Source organism: Babylonia areolata, chromosome 8 (assembly GCF_041734735.1).
Source record: "Babylonia areolata isolate BAREFJ2019XMU chromosome 8, ASM4173473v1, whole genome shotgun sequence".
NCBI lineage: Eukaryota > Metazoa > Mollusca > Gastropoda > Neogastropoda > Buccinidae > Babylonia > Babylonia areolata.
Window position 1 is genome coordinate 51,289,401 of NC_134883.1, and position 22,230 is coordinate 51,311,630.

The window sequence follows — 22,230 nt, forward strand, 5'->3', positions numbered from 1 at the left end:
GTTGCTGCTGCTGCAGTTGCTGCTGCTGCTGCAAGCGCTCCAGTGGCACGGCCTTGTGGGCTGCAATGTCAGCGTCCCCTATCATCATGGCCCTGCTCTTCATGGCCTGGGCCGTGGCCGCTGCGCAGCGGATGGATATCCAGGCTGCACGGCGCTCCTTGTCTGCCTCCGTCTCCTCCTCCTTCATCTTGGTCATGGAGCGCTCCTTCTTGCTCTTCCACCTGCAAGGGACAGGCTTCACTTTGTATTGTGTTGCAGTGTATTGTATTGTATTGTATTGTATTGTATTGTATCTCTTCCACCTGCAAGGGACAGGCTTCACTTTGTATTGTGTTGCATTGTGTTGTAACGGAGAGACCTCTGTCTCCAACGGAGTCAAGCAAGGGCGTGTTCTTGCCCCCACCCTGTTCAGTCTCATGTTTTCAGCCATGCTGACAGATGCCTTCAGAGACGCTGACGTAGGCATTGGCATCAGGTACCGCACAGATGGCTCACTCTTCAACCTCAGGAGGCTTCAAGCAAAAACCAAGGTGAGGACAGACACCGTCAACGACTTCCTGTTTGCTGATGACTGCGCTCTCAATGCTGCCTCCGAAGCTGACATGCAACACAGCGTCGACAAGTTCTCTGCTGCCTGTGACAACTTTGGCCTCACAGTCAGCACAAAGAAGACTGAGGTGATGCACCAGCCAGCTCCAGGAAAGCCTTACGTTGAACCAAACATCGTCATCAACGGGCAACGACTAAATGCGGTGGACAAGTTCACATACCTGGGCAGTACACTCTCTCGCACAGTTGTCATCGACGACGAGGTGAATGCCAGACTTGCCAAAGCCAGCGAAGCCTTCGGCAGACTCAATAAGAACGTTTGCAACAGGAGAGGCATCACCCTGGAGATGAAGCTCAAAGTATACAAGGCCATAGTTCTCACCACACTGCTCTATGGATGTGAATCATGGATGGTCTACAAACGCCAAGCCAAAAAGCTGAACCACTTCCACACCACCAGCCCCAGAAAACTTCTCGGCATAAAGTGGCAAGAGAAGATCCCTGACACAGAGGTGCTCACTCATGCAAACTTGCCCAGCATCTACACCATCTTGATGCAGGACAAGCTGTGCTGGGCAGGCCATGTAGTTCACATGCCAGACCACCGGCTCCCCAAGAAACTGCTGTACGGCGAACTCCAACATGGCAAGCGCTGCCATGGAGGCCAAAAGAAGCGCTTCAAAGACACTCTGAAAGCTTCTCTGAAGGCCTTCAACATCAGCCACGACACATGGGAGCTGAATGCAATGGACAGACCAAAGTGGCGTTCAGCTGTCCACAATGGCGCCAAATCCTGTGAGGCCGACAGAATCGCTGCAGCAGAGCAACGCAGACAGGCCGGGAAAAGCAGTGCCAGCAAGTCCCCGACAGCCGCCACCGTCCCCTGTCCACACTGCGTCAGAACCTTCCGGGCGCGGATTGGCCTGACCAGTCATCTGCGCACCCACAGAGCCCAACCCACCCACCCCTAGGATGACTAGATGGTCCTCGTTGATCCTGACGGACGAACCACACATTGTATTGTATTGTATTGTTGCTCTTCTACCTGCAAGGGAGAGGCTTCACTTTGTATTGTATTGTATTGTACTGTATTGTATTGCATTGCATTGTATTGTATTGTATTGCATTGTATTGTATTGTATTGCATTGCATTGCATTGCATTGCACTGTACTGTACTGTACTGTACTGTACTGTATTGTATTGTATTGGATTGCACTGGATTGTATTGTATTGTTGCTCTTCCACCTGCAAAGGGGGGGTTTCACTTTGTATTGTATTGTATTGTATTGTATTGTATTGTACTGCATTGCATTGTATTGTGTTGTATTGCATTGTATTGTATTGTATTGCACTGCATTGCATTGCATTGCATTGTATTGTGTTGTATTGTATAACTAGAATTGTGCAATCAACAACCATCTACCTGGAGATCTAGCCATCAGCCCCATCCACATGTAATATGCGGCTTCTGTTCAAACGTGTGTGCGTGTGTGTGTGTGTGTGTGTGCAGTGCACGCATTTGTGAGTATGCACAAGTTTTTATATTGATATGCACTTGTATGTATCCTAATTTCTACTGTATGTGTGTTTGTGTATGATTTTCGATTTGTGTTCATACATTGTTATGTACTATCTCCCCCTATATTCCTTGTGACCTGGTACACTTGGTAATAAAGACATATTCTATTCCATTCTATTGTTGCTCTTCCACCTGCAAGGCGGAGGTTTCACTCTGTATTTTATTGTATTGTAATGCATTGTATTGTATAGTATTGGATTGGACTGGATTGGATTGTATCTCTTCCACCTGTAAGGGAGAGGCTTCATTGTATTGCATTGGATTGTACTGTATTGTATTGTACTGTATTGTATTGTACTGCATTGTACTGTATTGTATTGTGTTGTGTTGTGTTGTGTTATATTGTGTTGTATTGTGTTACATTGTATCATCATAACTGAATGTCGTTGGAAAGAGATGGAAGGTCTATGTATTGGCGTTTTCAAAAAGATGTGTTTTCAGACCACTTTTAAAACATTGAAATGAGAAGGAGTGACAAAGATCATGAGGTAAACTGTTCCAGACAGATGACGCTAAATTAGAAAAGGAAGATTCACCGGAGGACTGGTGTTTTAACATGGAGAGAGAACAGCCATCGTGAATCGGATGATGATCTGAGAAACACAACGTAGTAACAACAACGATGATGATGATGATGATGATGACTGGATTTGGTCTCTGACTGAAGACAGGTGAAATGGAAGAGTGAATAATAACAATAATAATGATGATTAACTGTGGTCTCTGACTGAAGACAGGTGAACTGGAAGAGTGAATAATAACAATAATAATGATGATTAACTGTGGTCTCTGACTGAAGACAGGTGAACTGGAAGAGTGAATAATAACAATAATAATGATGATTAACTGTGGTCTCTAACTGAAGACAGGTGAACTGGAAGAGTGAATAATAACAATAATAATGATGATTAACTGTGGTCTCTGACTGAAGACAGGTGAACTGGAAGAGTGAATAATAACAATAATAATGATGATTAACTGTGGTCTCTAACTGAAGACAGGTGAAATGGAAGAGTGAATAATAACAATAATAATGATGATTAACTGTGGTCTCTAACTGAAGACAGGTGAACTGGAAGAGTGAATAATAACAATAATAATGATGATTAACTGTGGTCTCTGACTGAAGATAAGCACTATGTAAGTATCAATAATAATGATGATGATGATGATGATGATGATGATGATGACAATAACAACAACGATGACGATGATGATGAAGAAGACGAAGATGACGATGATGACAGTGATGATGGTGATGACAACAACGATGAAGATGATGATGACAATGACGGTGACGATGATGATGATGAAGACGGCTATAATGATGAAAACAACGATGATAACGATGATGATGATGACGACAACGAAAATGATGATGACAACGACAACGATGATGATAATGACACTGACGACAACAATGATGACAACAACGACGATGAGGACGACAGAGGATGACGACTGACCGTTTCTTCTCCTTGACGGAGGAGGACTTTGTGCTGGCGGCAGACTCGTCACCGCTGTCCCAAGTGCCGGACTCCATCACAGAACCCTCCTTCCTCACCTGCTGACCACCCCCACACCCGTACAGGTACACCAGCGCCATCTCCAGGTACGCCTGCCGGATCAGCCTGCAGCAACAACCCAGTTCATACTGCTCAGTGCCCACCCCCCGAAAACCCTGTATGGCTGCCTACATGGCTGGCAGGGGGGGTAAAAACTGGTCAGACATGTAAAAAAAACAAACCCCACTCGTGTACATACAAGTGAACGTGGGAGCCACAGCCCACGATCAAAGAAGAGAAAGATACCATTCCGTAACCCCCCCGCCCCCCAACACCTCCCCTGAAAATGTAGTATGGCTGCCTATTTGGCATGCTAAAGATCCTGCAACCCAAATCAGCGTTATCCACCTCCAGGTATGTTTGGCGCATCAGTCTGAAGCAAACCAATTCACTCCATTCAGTACACCCCCTGAAAATGGAGTATGGCTGCCTATTTGGCATGTTAAAGATCCTGCCATCCTAGTCAACATTTGCCATCTCCATGTACGCCTGGTGGATCAGTCTGGAGCAACAACCAGTTCATCCCATTCAGTACTCCCCCTGCGACCCCCACCCCTGCGACCCCCCACCCCCCACCCCCTGAAAACAGAGTATGGCTGCCTGTTCTTAATTTTCGGTGGTAAGTCAGGCCATATTTTCTACGCATCCCCTACTAATCTTACACACCGTCTTTTCTAAACTGACTGGCGGTGAAAGGAGGTTATTAAGTCACTCCAGACAATGGAACCCTATAGCAGTTTCGACAATTTAAAACTTTTCCACGTTTTCCTCATGGGGTAGCATAACAATCGCAGCTACACCAGGCACTGTGAATGTGTCAAGGGTCGAATGGAAAGCTTCTTCATGAGATATTGTAACAATACTCTCCACAGCAAGTCAGTGAGTTCAGGACCCCACTCGGCAAACTAATCTGCATATGTATCGAAAATGGCGTCGCAGCCGATACAAGTGGAAATTTTTGGAGCAAACTAGATCACGACAGCGGCTTTTACCATTGGTGAAGTGGTTGAAATGCTTCAAACTGAAGGTTTTGACACTGACGAGGATGATGAAGATGTTGAATAAAGTATCTGCAGTGAAGAAAGCTATCTGCAAGAAGGTACTGACAGTGACAGCTTCTGAGAGCAGTCAAGAGGGAGGGGGCTGGGTGTTCTCACGACGTGAGGAGAGGGGTCAGTGGGTCAAGTACAGTGAGTTTCATTCAGTTACTTTACGTTTTGTATTTTTTGTGAGTTTTTTTCCTAACCCTAACAAATGGGTCGTCTGTAGGGAAAAGCAAGGGAGAGAACTATTCGTCCAGAGTGAGTTAACTAAACACACAAAGAAGAAGAAGAAAAGAAAAGTGTCCTACCCCAGGTCGTGGTCATTGGCATACGACACCTTGATGGCATCGAGCAGAGTGGAGGCTGCAGCGCGGGGCTGGTACTTTCCTTGGTACACCAGCATCTTCTGGATCTTACCTGTCAGTCACACACAACAAGGAGACACACATGTGACTGAACGCAGGTATTCACACACACACATCATATGTGATTGTAAAAAGGTATTCACACACACACACACATCCCATGTGATTGTAAAAAGGTATTCACACACACACACACATCCCATGTGATTGTAAAAAGGTATTCACACACACACACATCCCATGTGATTGTAAAAAGGTATTCACACACACATCCCATGTGATTGTAAAAAGGTATTCACACACACATCCCATGTGATTGTAAAAAGGTGTTCACACACACATCCCATGTGATTGTAAAAAGGTATTCACACACACACACACATCCCATGTGATTGTAAAAAGGTATTCACACACACACACACATCCCATGTGATTGTAAAAAGGTATTCACACACACACACACATCCCATGTGACTGTAAAAAGGTATTCACACACACACACACATCCCATGTGATTGTAAAAAGGTGTTCACACACACACACACATCCCATGTGATTGTAAAAAGGTGTTCACACCATGGTAGTCTCCATTGTACTGCATGGTTGCCAGGCATGGACACTGACGGCCGAAACTGAAAGGAAGATCCAGGCCTTCGAGAACAAATGCCTGAGGAAGCTCCTTCAAATTCCCTGGATCAAGCCCAGGACCAATGAACATGTACGGAGCAGAATTGAGAACCTTGCTGAACCTCAGGAACCTCTCCTTTCAACTGTGAAGAGACGCAAGCTGATATGGTTTGGACACAACACTCAACACACCAGCTTGTCCAAAACAATCATGCAAGGCACCATTGAGGGTGGGAGAAGAAGAGGAAGACAGCGGAAGAACTGGCATGAGAACATCAAACAATGGACCGGACTCCACACACGTGAGCTGCTGCCGGCGGCTGCCGACAGAGACAGATGGAGAAGGGAGGTTGCGTATGCGGTCCTCAGGCTTCCCCTAACAACTACTTTAGTCATGGGCCTGAGGTGAGGTGAGGTGATTCACACACACACACATCCCATGTGATTGTAAAAAGGTATTCACACACACACATCCCATGTGATTGTAAAAAGGTATTCACACACACACACATCCAATGTGACTGAAAACAGGTATTCACACACACATCCCATGTGATTGTAAACAGGCAGACAGACAGACAGACAGTCAGACAGAGGGAGACAGACAGACAGATGAACGCATACGATACATACAGAGGCAGGAAGACAGACAGACAGAGACAGACAGAGAGATGAAAGCGTACATACAGAGGCAGGGAGGCAGATAGACATACAGACAGAAAAAAGACAGACAGAGATAGACAGTCAGACAGAGACAGATAGATAGGCAGTCAGAGATAGACAGACAGACAGACAGACAGTCAGACAGACAGACATACAAACAGAGATAGACAGTCATAGATAAACAGACAGTCAGAGATAGACAGACAGACAGACAGTCAGACAGAGACAGATAGATAGGCAGTCAGAGATAGACAGACAGACAGACAGACAGACAGAGATAGACAGACAGATGAAAGCCTACGATACATACAGAGGCAGGGAGACAGACAGACAGACAGAAAATAAACAGACAAACATAGAGAAACAGCCAGACAGCCAAACAGACAGCCAGCCAGACATCAGCACTAACCCATGGCCAGGAGGATCTCGGCCTCAGTGCCGGCCTCACGGCGCATGCTGACCTGCAGGATCTCCAGGGCTGTGCTCAGCACCCCCAGACACTCTACCCACTGCAGTAAGGGGCCCTCCTCCACTTGACTGCACACACACACACATACACCCAACACTCTACCCACTGCAGTAAGGGGCCCTCCTCCACTTGACTGCACACACACACACATACACCCAACACTCTACCCACTGCAGTAAGGGGCCCTCCTCCACTTGACTGCACACACACACACACACACCCAACACTCTACCCACTGCAGTAAGGGGCCCTCCTCCACTTGACTGCACACACACACACATACACCCAACACTCTACCCACTGCAGTAAGGGGCCCTCCTCCACTTGACTGCACACACACACACATACACCCAACACTCTACCCACTGCAGTAAGGGGCCCTCCTCCACTTGATCGCACACACACAGAAACCCAACACTCTACCCACTGCAGTAAGGGGCCCTCCTCCACTTGACTGCACACACACACACATACACCCAACACTCTACCCACTGCAGTAAGGGGCCCTCCTCCACTTGACTGCACACACACACACATACACCCAACACTCTACCCACTGCAGTAAGGGGCCCTCCTCCACTTGACTGCACACACACACACATACACCCAACACTCTACCCACTGCAGTAAGGGGCCCTCCTCCACTTGACTGCACACACACACACACACACACACACACGGTCAATCGGCTTCGGATCCACTCTGTTTACGCATACCCAGATTCAAACACTTGACTGTTGGCCGCCGTTCTTTGTCTCTGGACCTTGCGATTGGAATGAACTTCCTCTTTCGCTTCGTCAAGTCTCCACACTCAGCTCTTTCAAGTCTGGCCTTAAAACCCACCTCTTCCCAAAATAGCCTCCCTTGCCTGCCCTTCCTTGTCTTTAGTTTCTACAGTTTTAGAGTTATGCATGCGTGTGAATGACTGGTGCGAAAGCGCTTTGATTTGTCTCTGCGCAAGATTCAGCGCTATATAAATACCATTATTATTATCATTATTTTATTTACCTCCATCATCAATGAAACAAAATGTCCAAAACTTCTGGGACCTACACACACACACACACACATTAAAAAAAGAAAGAAATACTTTTGTTTCTTCTATAGGTAGTTCTTTCATTAATATTTTGTCAATTGATAGTAAAAAAATTGTTTGTTTGTATTATGACTGAAATATTACTTGTTAATGTGTATATTGAGTGACTGAACGAACGGGCCTATTTCTAGGTTTTTTACATCACTCTTTTTATCTGCATGTTATGTGTAAAAGATGAATGTATGTAATGTTCCAATGTCCACCAGGGGGCATGTTATGTGTAAAAGATGAATGTATGTAATGTTCCAATGTCCACTTGGGGGCACACAAAATAAACTTCTTGCCTTGCTTTGCCTTGCCCACCCATGCACACAAGAGGAAAAAAAAAAGAAAAAAAGAGCGGCTGACACCAAGGGGACAGTACCCATTGCGAATGTCCCTGGCCAGGTTGCGGGACATGGCGTGGCCGATGCGCAGCTTGAGCTGAGCCAGACGTAGGACCTGCGGGGTAAAGATGTTGCCCATGGGGCTGACCGGGGCGCTGAGGTGCCGCAGCTGGCCCAGCGGCAGGTGGTGTTCGATCTTCTCCCCCAGTGCCTCCATCTGCAAAGGGGGGCAGTTTCAGTTTCAGTTTCTCAAGACGGAGGCGTAACTGTGTTTTGGACAAATTCATATATACGCTACACCACATTGTCCACTAGGCAAGATGCTTGATCAGCAGTATAACGTCCGCTAGACAAGATGCTTGATCAGCAGTATAACGTCCACTAGACAAGATGCTTGATCAGCAGTATAACGTCCACTAGACAAGATGCTTGATCAGCAGTATAACGTCCACTAGACAAGATGCTTGATCAGCAGTATAACGTCCGCTAGACAAGATGCTTGATCAGCAGTATAACGTCCGCTAGACAAGATGCTTGATCAGCAGTATAACGTCCACTAGACAAGATGCTTGATCAGCAGTATAACCCATCACGCTCAGTCAGGCCTTGCGTGCATGCTTACATATCTGTGTACCTATCAGAGTGGATCTCTGCTACCAAATTTTGCCAGAGGACAACTCTCGCGCGTTGCCATGGGTTTTTTTTCAGTGCGCAAAGTGTCTGCTGCACACGGGACCTTGGTTTATCGTCTCATCCAACAACACAGACGCTCAGTTCAATTCTCCAGTCAAAACTTTGGAAAAAGGCGAGAGTGGGATGCGAACCCACACCCTGACGGACTCTCTGTATTGGCAGCTGAGCATCTTAACCATTCTGCCAACTTCCTCCCTACTTTCTCCATCTGTAGGGACAACACCCATATTTGTTCTCTTGTTCAGCGTAACGATTAAGCTGATAGGTCCACTCTACGCTGTTTCAATGCAAACACGCATGCAATTAGCTGCCCATCATCATGTGAGACCACATGGCCTCGTGATGCATGGGTCTCCAGTGTCTGGGTAATGTTACCACAGGAAAGCATGTGACCATGCTATGTAGCTGAAAACCAACACCTTGGAACAATTCTGACGTTGGTGGAATGTCACAACAAACTGTGATCGAGCGTTGACAGTTCAGTTCAGTTACCCCAAAAAGGAGGCGTCACTGTGTTTGGACAAATCCATACATGCTACACCACATCTGCTGAGCAGATACCTGACCAACAACAGCGTAACCCAATGCGCTTAGTCAGGTCTTGAGGCATAACAAAACATGGTGAAATTGTAACAGTTGGCATCGCCGTGATCAGGTGCTAAATAAGTATGTACATCAATCAGATAATCCAGCAACCAGTTCCTCCTCTCCCCTCCGCTCCATCCTCCCCCCCAACAACCCCTCCCCCTGTCCTACCACACCCACCTGTTGCAGGATGATGTCCTGAGCCAGGAGGTAGGCCTGGAGGGTGCGCTGTGTGGGGGTGTCGGAGGGGGTGAGGCTTGGTGTGGTGGCCTCCAGATCCGTGCGGAGGATGTGACAGGCCGCCAGCAGCTCCTCCCCGGGCATCGACAGGCAGCTGACGCCAGACAGCAGGCGTATCACGTCCTGGGGGAAACAGACATCGTTCCATCATAACACAGAGAGGCGTTAAGGTAAACCGCTTGTGTCGTGATGCTGGGCATCGACAGGCAAGGGGTATATCCGGCCCTGACAGAGGGGAGGTACAGACATAGGTTAATGATACAGTGAAGTTTTGGGTGAGAGGGGGCGTTTCGATAAGTTATTTGTGTCAGACATAGGTTAATGATATAGTGAGGGTTTTGGGTGAGAGGGGGAGTTTCGATAAGTTACTTGTGTCAGACATAGGTTAATAATATAGTGAGGGTTTTGGGTGAGAGGGGGAGTTTCAATGAGCCACTCGAGTCATTACACCAGCATCGCACTGACAGGCAGCTGATGCCGGACAGCAGATGTGTTGTGTCCTTGCAAAACAAACATAGGTTGATAATATAGTGAGGTTTGGGGTGGGAGGAGGTGTGTGTGTGTGGGGAGTGGAGGGGTACCAGACATAGGTTAATAGGTTTGGGGAGAGCGAAGGTGATAAGGTGAGTCACTTGTTTCAGACACAGGTTAATAACATAGTGAAGTTTGGCTTTAGGTGAGTCACTTGTTTCAGACACAGGTTAATAACATAGTGAAGTTTGGCTTTAGGTGAGTCACTCGTTTCAGACACAGGTCAATAACATAGTGAAGTTTGGCTTTAGGTGAGTCACTTGTGGCATGGTGCTGGCATAAACAGGCCAGGCGTATCGCATCCTGCCAGAGGGGGGCGGGGAGGGGGTGGGGGATGGGGTGGGTGGGGACAGACGTAGGTTAATAATAAATCGAGGTATGGGATGGGAGGAAGTGTTTATTGAGTCACTTCCGTCATCATGCTGGCATCGACAGGCAGCTGACGCTGGACAGCAGACGTATCGCATCCTGCAAGTAGGGTGGGGTGGAGGGCATGGAGGGGGTGGAGGTGTGTGTGGGGGGTGGGAACAGACAGACAGGCGTTGTTCAACACTGTGAGGTTTGTGGTGGGAGGAGGTTGTTGAAGTGAGGATGTATGATCAGTGGATACAGGGAAGGAAGACCTGGGAAACGACACTGGGTTTCTGTGTTTGCTTTTCTTTTTCGTTTTACTTTTTTGTGTGTGTATTGATTGGTTTTCTGTCAGCATGCAAACACACACAGACACACACACAGACACACACATACACTTGTGCACGCACACACACACACACACACATGCATGCGCACACTTGTGCACGCACACACACACACACACACACACACACACACATGCATGCGCACACTTGTGCACGCACACACACACACACACACACAAATACATAAAAACATGCACACACAAAATGCAGAAAAACATGCACACAATAACTATAATACAACAAAACACAATACATCATGATTAAATGCAATATAATAAAACACAATAAATACAACACAACACAATACAACTCAACCCAACACAAAACCCATAAATAATGTAACCCAACACAACCAAACCCAACCCAACCCAAAATCCATAAATGATGTAACCCAACCCAATCCAACCCTACTCAAAACCCATCAATGATGTAACCCAACCCAAAATCCATAAATGATATAACCCAACCCAAAATCCATAAATGATGTAACCCAACCCAACCCAACCCAAAGTCCATAAATGATGTAATCCAACCCAACCCAACCCAACACAAAGTCCATAAATGATGTAACCCAACCCAACCCAACCCAACTCAAAACCCATCAATGATGTAACCCAACCCAAAATCCATAAATGATGTAACCCAACCCAACCCAAAATCCATAAATGATGTAAACAACCCAAAACCCATCAATGATGTAACCCAACCCAAAACCCATCAATGATGTAATCCAACCCAACCCAACCCAAAATCCATCAATAATGAATTCCAACCCAAAACCCATCAATGATGTAACCCAACCCAATCCAAAATCCATCAATGATGTAACCTAATCCAAAATCCATCAATGATGTAACCCAACCCAACCCAATCCAAAACCCATCAATGTAACCCAACCCAACCCAACCCAAAACCCATCAATGATGTAACTCAACCCAACCCCAAACCCATCAATGTAACCCAACCCAACCCAACCCCAAACCCATCAATGTAACCCAACCCAACCCAATCCAAAACCCATCAATGTAACCCAACCCAACCCAACCCAAAACCCATCAATGATGTAACTCAACCCAACCCCAAATCCATAAATGATGTAACGCAACCCTACCCAACCCATAAATAAGGATTAAATTTCCGTACTCAAACTAGGCGTACGACAGCTCAGTGGTTAAAATGTGTGCCAGAAAAGGTGACTCAGTTCTGAAGTGGTGACCACCCTGGAGGCGCAGGTTCGAACCTGCTGAGGACCAGGGAAAAAAAAGAAAAAGAAAAAAGGCAGCAATACAAGGGCATCCAGGAGTCATGACCTGGGTGCGGCCTGGCCCCCTCAGAGTGTAAGGAGTTAAGGGCCGAAACACTTGTCTGAGGGGGGGCTTCTTTTCTGAAGATCTTGTACTGTCCAGCTCTCCCTAGAGTTTCTTATTTGTTCAATTATTTGTATTTCTTTTTATCACAGCAGATTTCTCTGTGTGACATTCGGGCTGCCCTCCCCAGGGAGAGCGCATCGCTACACTACAGCACCACACTTTTTTTTTTGTTATTTTTTCCTGCATGCAGTTTTATTTGTTTTTCCTATCGATGTGGATTTTTCTACAGAATTTTGCCAGGAACAACCCTTTTGTTGCTGTGGGTTCTTTAATGTGCGCTAAGTGCATGCTAGCACACGGGACCTCGGTTTATTGTCTCATCCGAGAGACTAGCGTCCAGACCACCACTCAAGGTCTAGTCAGTGGAGGGGGAGAAAATATCGGCAGCTGAGCCGTGATTCGAACCAGCGCGCTCAGATTCTCTCGCTTCCTAGGCAGGACGCGTTACCTCTAGGCCATCACTCCACTTACCACTGTAACCCAACATAACCCAACCCGACCCAACCCACAACAAAACCCCATCCACCAACATACATCCAGCGTGTTGATGGTCTGCTCCAGGTCACGCCCCTCCATGATGTTCAGCAGCGCCCCCTGGACGAGGAACTCGGCCTGCACCTCCACGTCCCCGCAGGCCTCCGCTTCCTTCAGCCCCTCCAGACAGTACTGTCGGCACTCCGCCAGCTCCGTCAGCACCTTGTTCTCCGGGCCTCACACACACACACAAAACACTGGGATATACAACAATTCACGGCATCCCGTCTTGTTTTTTGTTGTTGTTTTTTTTTTTTTTGGGGGGGGGGGGAACAGACACGGATGAACACAGTGAGGTTGGTTTGTTTGTTTTTTTGAAGGGGTTGGGGGGGTAGGGTGTGTGGGGGTGGGGTGTGGGGGTTGGGGGGTGGGGTGTGTGTGGAGTGGGGGGGGTGGGCGGAGGCAGTTCAGGTAAGTTACATGCATTGTATTGTATCATTCTATACTGTGCTGTGCTGTGCTGTGCTGTGTTGTGCTGTACTGTGTTGTGTTGTGCTGTGCTGTGCTGCACTGTACTGTACTATAAGATAAGATAAGATAAGATAAGATAAGATAAGACAAGAATAACTTTATTATCTCCAACTGGAGAAATTTGGTCAGGTGCATTATCACAACATAGACAAGTAAACAATATGGGGACCATAACTGTAAAAGACAACAACAGCTTTTACGAATATTACGAAGATACAAATGTAAAAAATATCACATACACCGTTTCATACATCCATCCACACACTGCAGGTAATAACTAGTATTCTTAATGTAAAAACAGAAAGAATTAAGAAACATTATTTGAATATAATTATAAACATAGCCTACTATACTGCACATTGATTATAATAGACAGATATGATAAGAATAAAGATAAATTGCGGAAAACCGCAACCAGATAATCAGCATCCCCCCGCAACCCCCCCAACCCCACCCCCCCACACACGCGGATTACTTGATTAAACAAGAGTAATAAACATATGTTCTCAAATAAAAGCATTTCACATATTCGCTTTTAAAAACATTGCAATTAATAATTACAACAATTGTACACTGCAATTAATTATACTGTGTTGTGCTGCGCTGCGCTGTGCCGTGCTGCGCTGTGCTGTATTGTGCTCCTCATATATGGAACAACCTTCCACATCATATCCGCTCATCTGACGCTGTCTCTGCCTTCCAATCTTCACCAAGTCCAAAACTCAACTTTTGACGCCCTTGGTTTCCTATCTCTACACTTCACTCCATGCCCGTCAGTTCTCTTTGCATGTATAAGGAACGACAGAAGAGGGAAGGAGGGAGGGAGAGGGGGAGAGAAAGAAAAAGCAAAGTGGTCATCAAAGGTTCAAGTAAAATGTGTAACTTTTTCTGTCATGTAAATCCCCCACCCCCCTCCCCCCGAGAGAGAGAAAGGGTGCTATATACAATGCTATATACAATTATCATCATCATTATTGTCATCATTTTGACTGTTATCATTGTCATTATCCCTGTTGTTGTTATCGTTATTGTTGTTATCACTATTATAATCATCATCATGATCATTATTATTAGTGTTATCATTACTGGTTCATGTAATTTATAACTTTTTCTTTCATGGAAAGCACACCCAGAGAGACTGGTACTGTACATGTGTACTTTATCATTACTGTATTATTTGTACTTGTATTTCTCTTTTTATCACAACACATTTCTCTGTGTCAAATTCGGGCTGCTCTCCCCTGGGAGAGTGTGTCGCTACACTACAGCGCCACCCATTGTTTTGTATTTTTTCCTGCGTGCAGTTTTATTTGTTTTTCCTATCAAAGCGGATTTTTCTACAGAATTTTGCCAGGAACAACCCTTTTGTTGCCGTGGGTTCTTTTACATGCGCTAAGTGCATGCTGCACATGGGACCTCAGTTTATCATCTCATCCGAATGACTAGCATCCAGACCACCACTCAAGGTCTAGTGGAGGGGGAGAAAATATCGGCGGCTGAGCCGCGATTCGAACCAGCGCACTCAGATTCTCTCGCTTCCTAGGCGAAACGCGTTACCTCTAGGCCATAACTCCACTTATGATGATGATCATTGTTATTATTACCACCATCATTATCATTGCTGCTGTTGTTGTTAGTGTTATCATTGTTATTACTATTGTTGTTATTACTATTACAGTCATCATTATCATCATCATCATCATTCTTATCATTATTATTACCATTGTTCTTATTATTATCATCATCATCATCATTATTATTATCATTATTACCACATTATTATTATCATTATCACCATCGTTCTTATTATTATCATCATCATTATTATTATCATTATTACCATCGTTCTCATTATTATCATCATCATTATTATTATCATTATTACCATCGTTCTTATCATTATCATCATCATCATCATTATTATTATCATTATTACCATCGTTCTCATTATGATCATCATCATTATTATTATCATTATTACCATCGTTCTCATTATTATCATCATCATCATTATTATTATCATTATCACCATCGTTCTCATTATCATCATCATCATTATTATTATCATTATTACCATCGTTCTCATTATTATCATCATCATTATTATTATCATTATTACCATCGTTCTTATTATTATTATCATCATCAACATTCACCGGCTGTTGCCTCCCCTCCTCTCCCCTCACCTTTGACCTCCCCCATGCCGCGGATCTCGTGGTTGAGGGATCGAACCAGGGCCAGGCGGCAAGACAGCCAAAGGCGGGCGTCCAGGCGGGCCCGACTCTGGAAGTTCTGGAACTGGAACTGGTTGCTCTCCACATCCACCAGCCTCACCTCCACCCCCCCAGTCCCCCCTGCCCCTGCTGCCGCTGCCTTACGACTGGAGTTGTTCCCCTTCATCGACGACGGTCTGTTCCACACACACACACACACACACACACACACACATAGTGTATGATCAGCGGCTGGAGTTGTTTCCATTCATAGATGATGGTCTGTTCCACACACACACACACACACACACACATAGTGTATGATCAGCGGCTGGAGTTGTTTCCATTCATAGATGATGGTCTGTTCCACACACACACACACACACACATACACACAGCATACGATGTCTTTTTTTTTCTTTCTTTCTTTTCTTTTTTTGCCTGTCTGTTGGTGTTCTTCGTGGTCTGGTGACCATACTTGTGTCAAAGTCTGCTTAAAGTGAAACTGTTTTCAATTAAAAAAACAAAAAAACAAGACTAAATTTCAGCGATCCTTATACTAACAAAGTCTTGTGAGAAAAAAAACAACTTGAGCAACCAACATGTACGTCAAATGATAAGCATGTAATATGTCTGTTTGCATGTATGTCTGTGCCTGTTCCATGTTCCACAGATAAGAGGAAAACAGGTGATAATGACATGTAGTACACAGAATTATTTTGAGCATAAAATGTCACTGACAGATACAGAAATAAAAATGTCACTGACAGATAAAGACATAAAAATGTCACTGACAGATAAAGACATAAAAATGTCACTGACAGACAGAGAAATATGATGACAGCAATGAAGATGGAGAAGAACAGTGGAAAAAAAAAAAAAAAAAAAGAGAGAGAGACAGACAGAGACAGAGACAGAAAAAAACTGAGACAGAGACTCTGAACATCATAACATTAAATCCTCCACAGATTACAACAAGGAGAAAGACACACACACACACACACACACACACAGGAAAAAACAACAACACACACACACATGCATGCACACGTACATAGAAAGAAGAGAGAGCGAAAAACACACACACACACACACATGCATGCACACGTACATAGAAAGAAGAGAGAGAGAAACACACACACACACACACACACACATGCATGCACACGTACATAGAAAGAAGAGAGAGCGAAACACACACACACACACACACACATGCATGCACACGTACATAGAAAGAAGAGAGAGCGAAAAACACACACACACACATGCATGCACACGTACATAGAAAGAAGAGAGAGAGAAACACACACACACACACATGCATGCACACGTACATAGAAAGAAGAGAGAGCGAAACACACACACACACACACACACATGCATGCACACGTACATAGAAAGAAGAGAGAGCGAAAAACACACACACACACATGCATGCACACGTACATAGAAAGAAGAGAGAGAGAAACACACACACACACACACACACATGCATGCACACGTACATAGAAAGAAGAGAGAGAGAAACACACACACACACACACACACACAGACGATGAGTACAGGAAACAAAGATATACAGACACAGACATTCATTCAACAGAGAAAACATAAATCTATAAACACTTTCCTTAAAAGAGTCAAACATTAATATACACTTCTTCAAGGTGTTTACTTTCCAATAAAAACAACAACATTGTGCCCAGATAGTAAAATGTACAATGAATGTGTAGCAAAATACAGCAAAGTGTAACAATTGATAGGTGAAAGTAGACCATAAAGACACTGTGGCCAAACTGTAAAATATATATGATAAAAGTGAAAAAGAAGACGATAAAAACACTGTGCCCAGATCATAAAACGTATGATAAAAAGTGTAGCAAAATAAAGCAAGTGTAGCAATCGAAAGGCAAAAAGAGACCGTAAGAAGACAGTGCCCAGATTGTAAAACATGTGATAGAAAGTGTAGCCATGTGAAGCTACTGAAAGGTAAAAGTAGACAATAATATATGGTTCCCATTGTCAGATAAGTAAAATGTGTCATAAAAGTATAGCGAATTGAAAAGTAAAAGTAGATGATAAAATACATTGTCAGACTGTAAGATGTGTCATAAAGTGTAGCAAGCAAAGCGTAAAAAAGCCCCATTATCAGACTGTAAAATGTATCAGAGAAGTGTAGCAAAGTGTAGTGTTGTAGCAGAATGCAGCTTCTGAAAGATAAAAGACCTGAAAAAAAGCCCCATTATCAGACTGTAGAATGTATCAGAGAAGTGTAGCAAAGTGTAGTGTTGTAGCAGAATGCAGCTTCTGAAAGATAAAAGACCTGAAAAAAGCCCCATTATCAGACTGTAAAATGTAAATGTATCAGAGAAGTGTAGCAAAGTGTAGTGTTGTAGCAGAATGCAGCTTCTGAAAGATAAAAGACCTGAAAAAAAGCCCCATTATCAGACTGTAGAATGTATCAGAGAAGTGTAGCAAAGTGTAGTGTTGTAGCAGAATGCAGCTTCTGAAAGATAAAAGACCTGAAAAAAGCCCCATTATCAGACTGTAAAATGCATCAGAGAAGTGTAGCAAAGTGTAGCCACTGAAAAGTAAAGGCAGTTGTTAAAAAAAAAGAAAGAAGAAGTCCCACTGTCAAACTGTAAACTGCATGACAGAGGTCTAGTAAAGTGTACTCAAGTGTAGCAAAGTGCTGCCAGTGAAAGGTAAAAGTAGATGATAATACACAGTGCGCATATCATCAAACCATGAAATGTATGATGAAAATGTTGCAAGACAAATCTGTGCAAGAATCATGACAACAGGACAATTATACACACATGCTCACATGCCTGCACACACACGCACACGCACACACATTCATTCACTTACTCAATTATGTATACATACAAATGCACACATGCGAGCATATACAAACATGCACGCAAACAGACACTCATACACCCATAAATGCATGCCCCCCCCCCCTCCCCACACACACACAAACACACACTCACAAACACACACACACTCAAACAGACAAGTACTAATAAACTCATCAATACTGAAAAAAAAACACAACAAGAACCAAATTAATAAGGAAACACAAAATAAAGTAAAAAAACAACAACAACAACAAAACTGTGAAACCTTTTTCGTTCAATCAAAAGAGAACAATAAAAAAAAAACAGTGCTGGTGATAAATCAATGCAAACAGATGACTGGAAAGTCAGTTCATTCAGTCAACAAGTTTGGAATTATAATATTAATACAAACAGTAGTGCATTCAAGGACAGTAACAGATTACAATGAAAGAGGATTAAGTGCTTTTCATGCAAAAACCATTTATCAGTATTTTCTCTCCAAGAATTTTAGAAAAAAAAGTGCTTCAAGAAAACATACACACAGACACATAAACACAAGACGACCTATGTTAACAATACTGTTTTCAAAATGTTTTTAGACTCAAGTTTGCCGACTGTCCTAAAACTCTCTTGGCCGAGACAGTGTGGATGTAACTTGGGCACAACACTCTCCACTATAATCGAATTCTATCGATGAAGCAACCGTCTCCTCTGCTGTTGTGATGGTCATAGGCGGAGAAGACTATCATACATACATGCATACATACATACATACAAAGTTTGAGTCAGTTTGAGAAACAGTTTGAAACTTGCATTACTTGTAAAAAAAAAAAAAAAGAACCACTCTCCTTTCTCTTTTAACGCCCATCATATCCTGTCTTCCTCTGTGAACAAAGTTCTGTCCAATTTCTCCCTGTCATATTCCTATCTTCAATCAGATAACTTCAATAATCAACAACAACAACAAAATCCAAACAAAAAACAAAACAAAAACAAAAAAAACCCAAACAAACAAACAAAAAAATAATAACTTTTCTAAGGCGTGATATCCAGTACTAATGCTGCTCAAAGCGCCTTACATCATCGAGCCAGATATAAACATAACATCAGACCGGCACAATAGCCGAGTGGTTAAAGCGTTGGACTTTCAAAGTGAGGGTCCCGGGTTCGAATCACGGTGACAGCGCCTGGTGGGTAAAGGGTAGAGATTTTTCTGATCTCCCAGTTCAATATATGTGCAGACCTGCTAGTGCCTGAACCCCCTTCGTGTGTATATGCAAGCAGAAGATCAAATACGCACGTTAAAGATCCTGTAATCCATGTCACTGTTTGGTGGGTTATGGAAACAAGAACATACACAGCATGCACACCTCCAAAAGCGGAGTATGGCTGCCTGCATGGCGGGGTAGAAACGGTCATTAACGTAAAAGACATTCGTGGAGGTACGAGTGAACGTGAGAGTTGCAGACCACGAACGCAGAAGAAGAAACATAACATAAAACATTACAACAGCTCAATCAAATCCACCCTCCCACCAAATCCTCTTCAATCAAACATTCCCTTGAGGCAAGCATGCGAGCGATGATACCAGCTTACTCCTCTTCATCTTCCGGTCTAAAGAACAAGAAGGATATATTACATTTATTGGAAGCCTACAACACAGAGTACTGTACACATTTCTTCAAAGAAAAGAAACAAAAAACACCCACACATTTCTCAATTTAATTAAGGTCTTGGTTCTATGATGCCCTGACTCCAAAGCAAACCAAGCATTTGTTGATTTACATACATACCATCTATGAACGTTTCTCAGTGTGAATATAACTGAAGTACCTCCGTATCATGTATCATTTGCGTGTCACCTGTTTTCAACGCGAATATAACTGATTCATTTACATACCATCAATGTTTCAATGTGAATTTTATGTACCATCTACTGACATGTCAAAATAGAGATCATTGATAATTTATCTATGTACCAACTATCAATGTAAATAAACCTTATTTATTCATGCACTATTATTGCATCTTATTTAGGCATCCTCTACTCATGCAATGGAATGAAAATAGAATCCAGTTCAATAGAGAAAAACAACAAAAACAAGCACAGTCAGTGAGAAATGACACAGAACACAACACACGACACAGGGTCAAGAGAGACAGTGGTGCCCTCTAGTGCAGGAATTGAAAAGGAAAAACAAGGGAGATAAGAACATGCCAGTGATGGGAAGAAAAGAAAAGGCAGAACGAGGACGGGTGGGCGAAAAAAATCCCAAAAAAGCAAGGTGTAAAAAATCAATCCATGTTACCTCTCATACACAGCAGGTTCCTCTCTGCAAAGGCAAACCAGTACACACACACCCACACACACACAGAGGGTAGGGGATTGGCAAGGCAACAGCAGAAGCGCAAAATACACACACACACATACATGATACGCACAAAAATATAGGTACACGCAAACACACACACACGCATGTGCGCACACACACACACACACACACACACACATACACGCTAGCAAAAATAATTATGGGGGAAAAGGGAAGGGAAAGGGAGGGGAGGGAAGGGAGAAGGTGGGTGGGTAAGGGAGGGAATACACACTTTACCCTTTTCCTATCATGACCAAAAAAAAGCAAACAAGGGGAAGCACTGGGACAAGTCTGACTCACTGTCAGGTTGCAATAATAACTGATCTTAGTAGTGCCAAGCTTCTGCCTCCGTGTTCAGAATTTCCCTTAACTCTTTCAACGCCAAGTTTCTGTGTGGAAAAAAACAAAAAAACAAAAAAAAACACCACTCCCCAGCACTAAATATCTTCAGAAACCATGCCCTTTGTCACAGACTTCACTTCATGTCAAAAACGACACAATGGACTTGGTCGCTTTGAACTTGGTCAGGGGGCAAAGGTTAGTCATTGTTCTGTCGATGGGAACCTGGCTGCAGCTGTCAGGCTTTGTTACTATGTGAAAAAAGGTCCTTTTAACATGACTGCTCGATGTTGACAAAAAGTCGCCTATGGCGGTGCACTGTCTAATCAACAAAAGTCCCCTGTGGCAGAGAAAGAGTTAAGTCTGTGGGGAAAAAAAGCACAGACTAAGGAACAATTCTTAACGCCAAAACAAATCTTAGCCATGCTAAGATCACTTGTACAGCCCTAGCTAAACACAGAAGTTCGGATAGCGTTTGGGTCAGCGCACACACAATAAATAAACTCTGGCTACTGAAAAACCCTGCTGTTCACTACATTAAAAGTCTGATGCTTCTTAAAAGAACAAATCTGTTAAGCACACACAAGAAGCGTTTCTGTTTTGGATGGATTATTAATGAGCTCTGAGGTACAAGAGAAGGGCAGTTATCATCAACAATAACAAAGAAAATCCTGTCTGTTGCTATCAAAGCCTTTTGCCTGTAACAGTTGCAAGACAAAGAAAGAAATATTCCTTGAAAAAGGTGGGATGGTGGGGGCAGGAGAAATATAGTGTCCCTGACCTCCACAGCTACGTCACAACTCCCCTATAACACCTTCTCCCTTCCCACCTGACCTTTTCACCCTGTCCACATGACTTCTTGACCTGGCTCTTGACCTCTTCACCTGACAGTTCACTCACCTGTGATCTATGTTGGTGCACTTGTGATGCACTGTTCCCCAAAGATTCTGAACTTCATTTTATTAAAAAAACTTTTTTAAAAATAATTCTACAAAGATTCTACAGTCCTGACCCATTTTCAGACTCACATATGTACCCATTTCTGCACTGTTTTC

The 22,230-nt window shown here is 43.8% G+C and overlaps 1 protein-coding gene across 9 annotated transcripts in view; it reads right to left on the reverse strand.

Annotated features, from left to right (window-relative positions):
* The window catches only part of LOC143284934 (cilia- and flagella-associated protein 54-like), a 179,785-nt gene that overhangs the window by 20,489 nt on the left and 137,066 nt on the right, over positions 1–22,230 (reverse strand). For 8 of the 9 annotated variants that reach the window (XM_076592094.1, XM_076592097.1, XM_076592096.1 and 5 more), the window contains 9 exons: positions 20,774–20,797; positions 15,592–15,815; positions 12,935–13,110; positions 9,742–9,924; positions 8,322–8,500; positions 6,802–6,929; positions 5,046–5,154; positions 3,596–3,760; positions 1–221 (listed from right to left, as the gene is read on the reverse strand). The exon at positions 1–221 is cut by the window's left edge and continues 213 nt beyond it. In XM_076592094.1, coding sequence (XP_076448209.1) covers positions 1–221; positions 3,596–3,760; positions 5,046–5,154; positions 6,802–6,929; positions 8,322–8,500; positions 9,742–9,924; positions 12,935–13,110; positions 15,592–15,815; positions 20,774–20,797 — 1,409 coding nt within the window. The remainder of the gene's footprint in view (positions 222–3,595; positions 3,761–5,045; positions 5,155–6,801; positions 6,930–8,321; positions 8,501–9,741; positions 9,925–12,934; positions 13,111–15,591; positions 15,816–20,773; positions 20,798–22,230) is intronic. The other variant, XM_076592095.1, reaches the window with a different exon arrangement.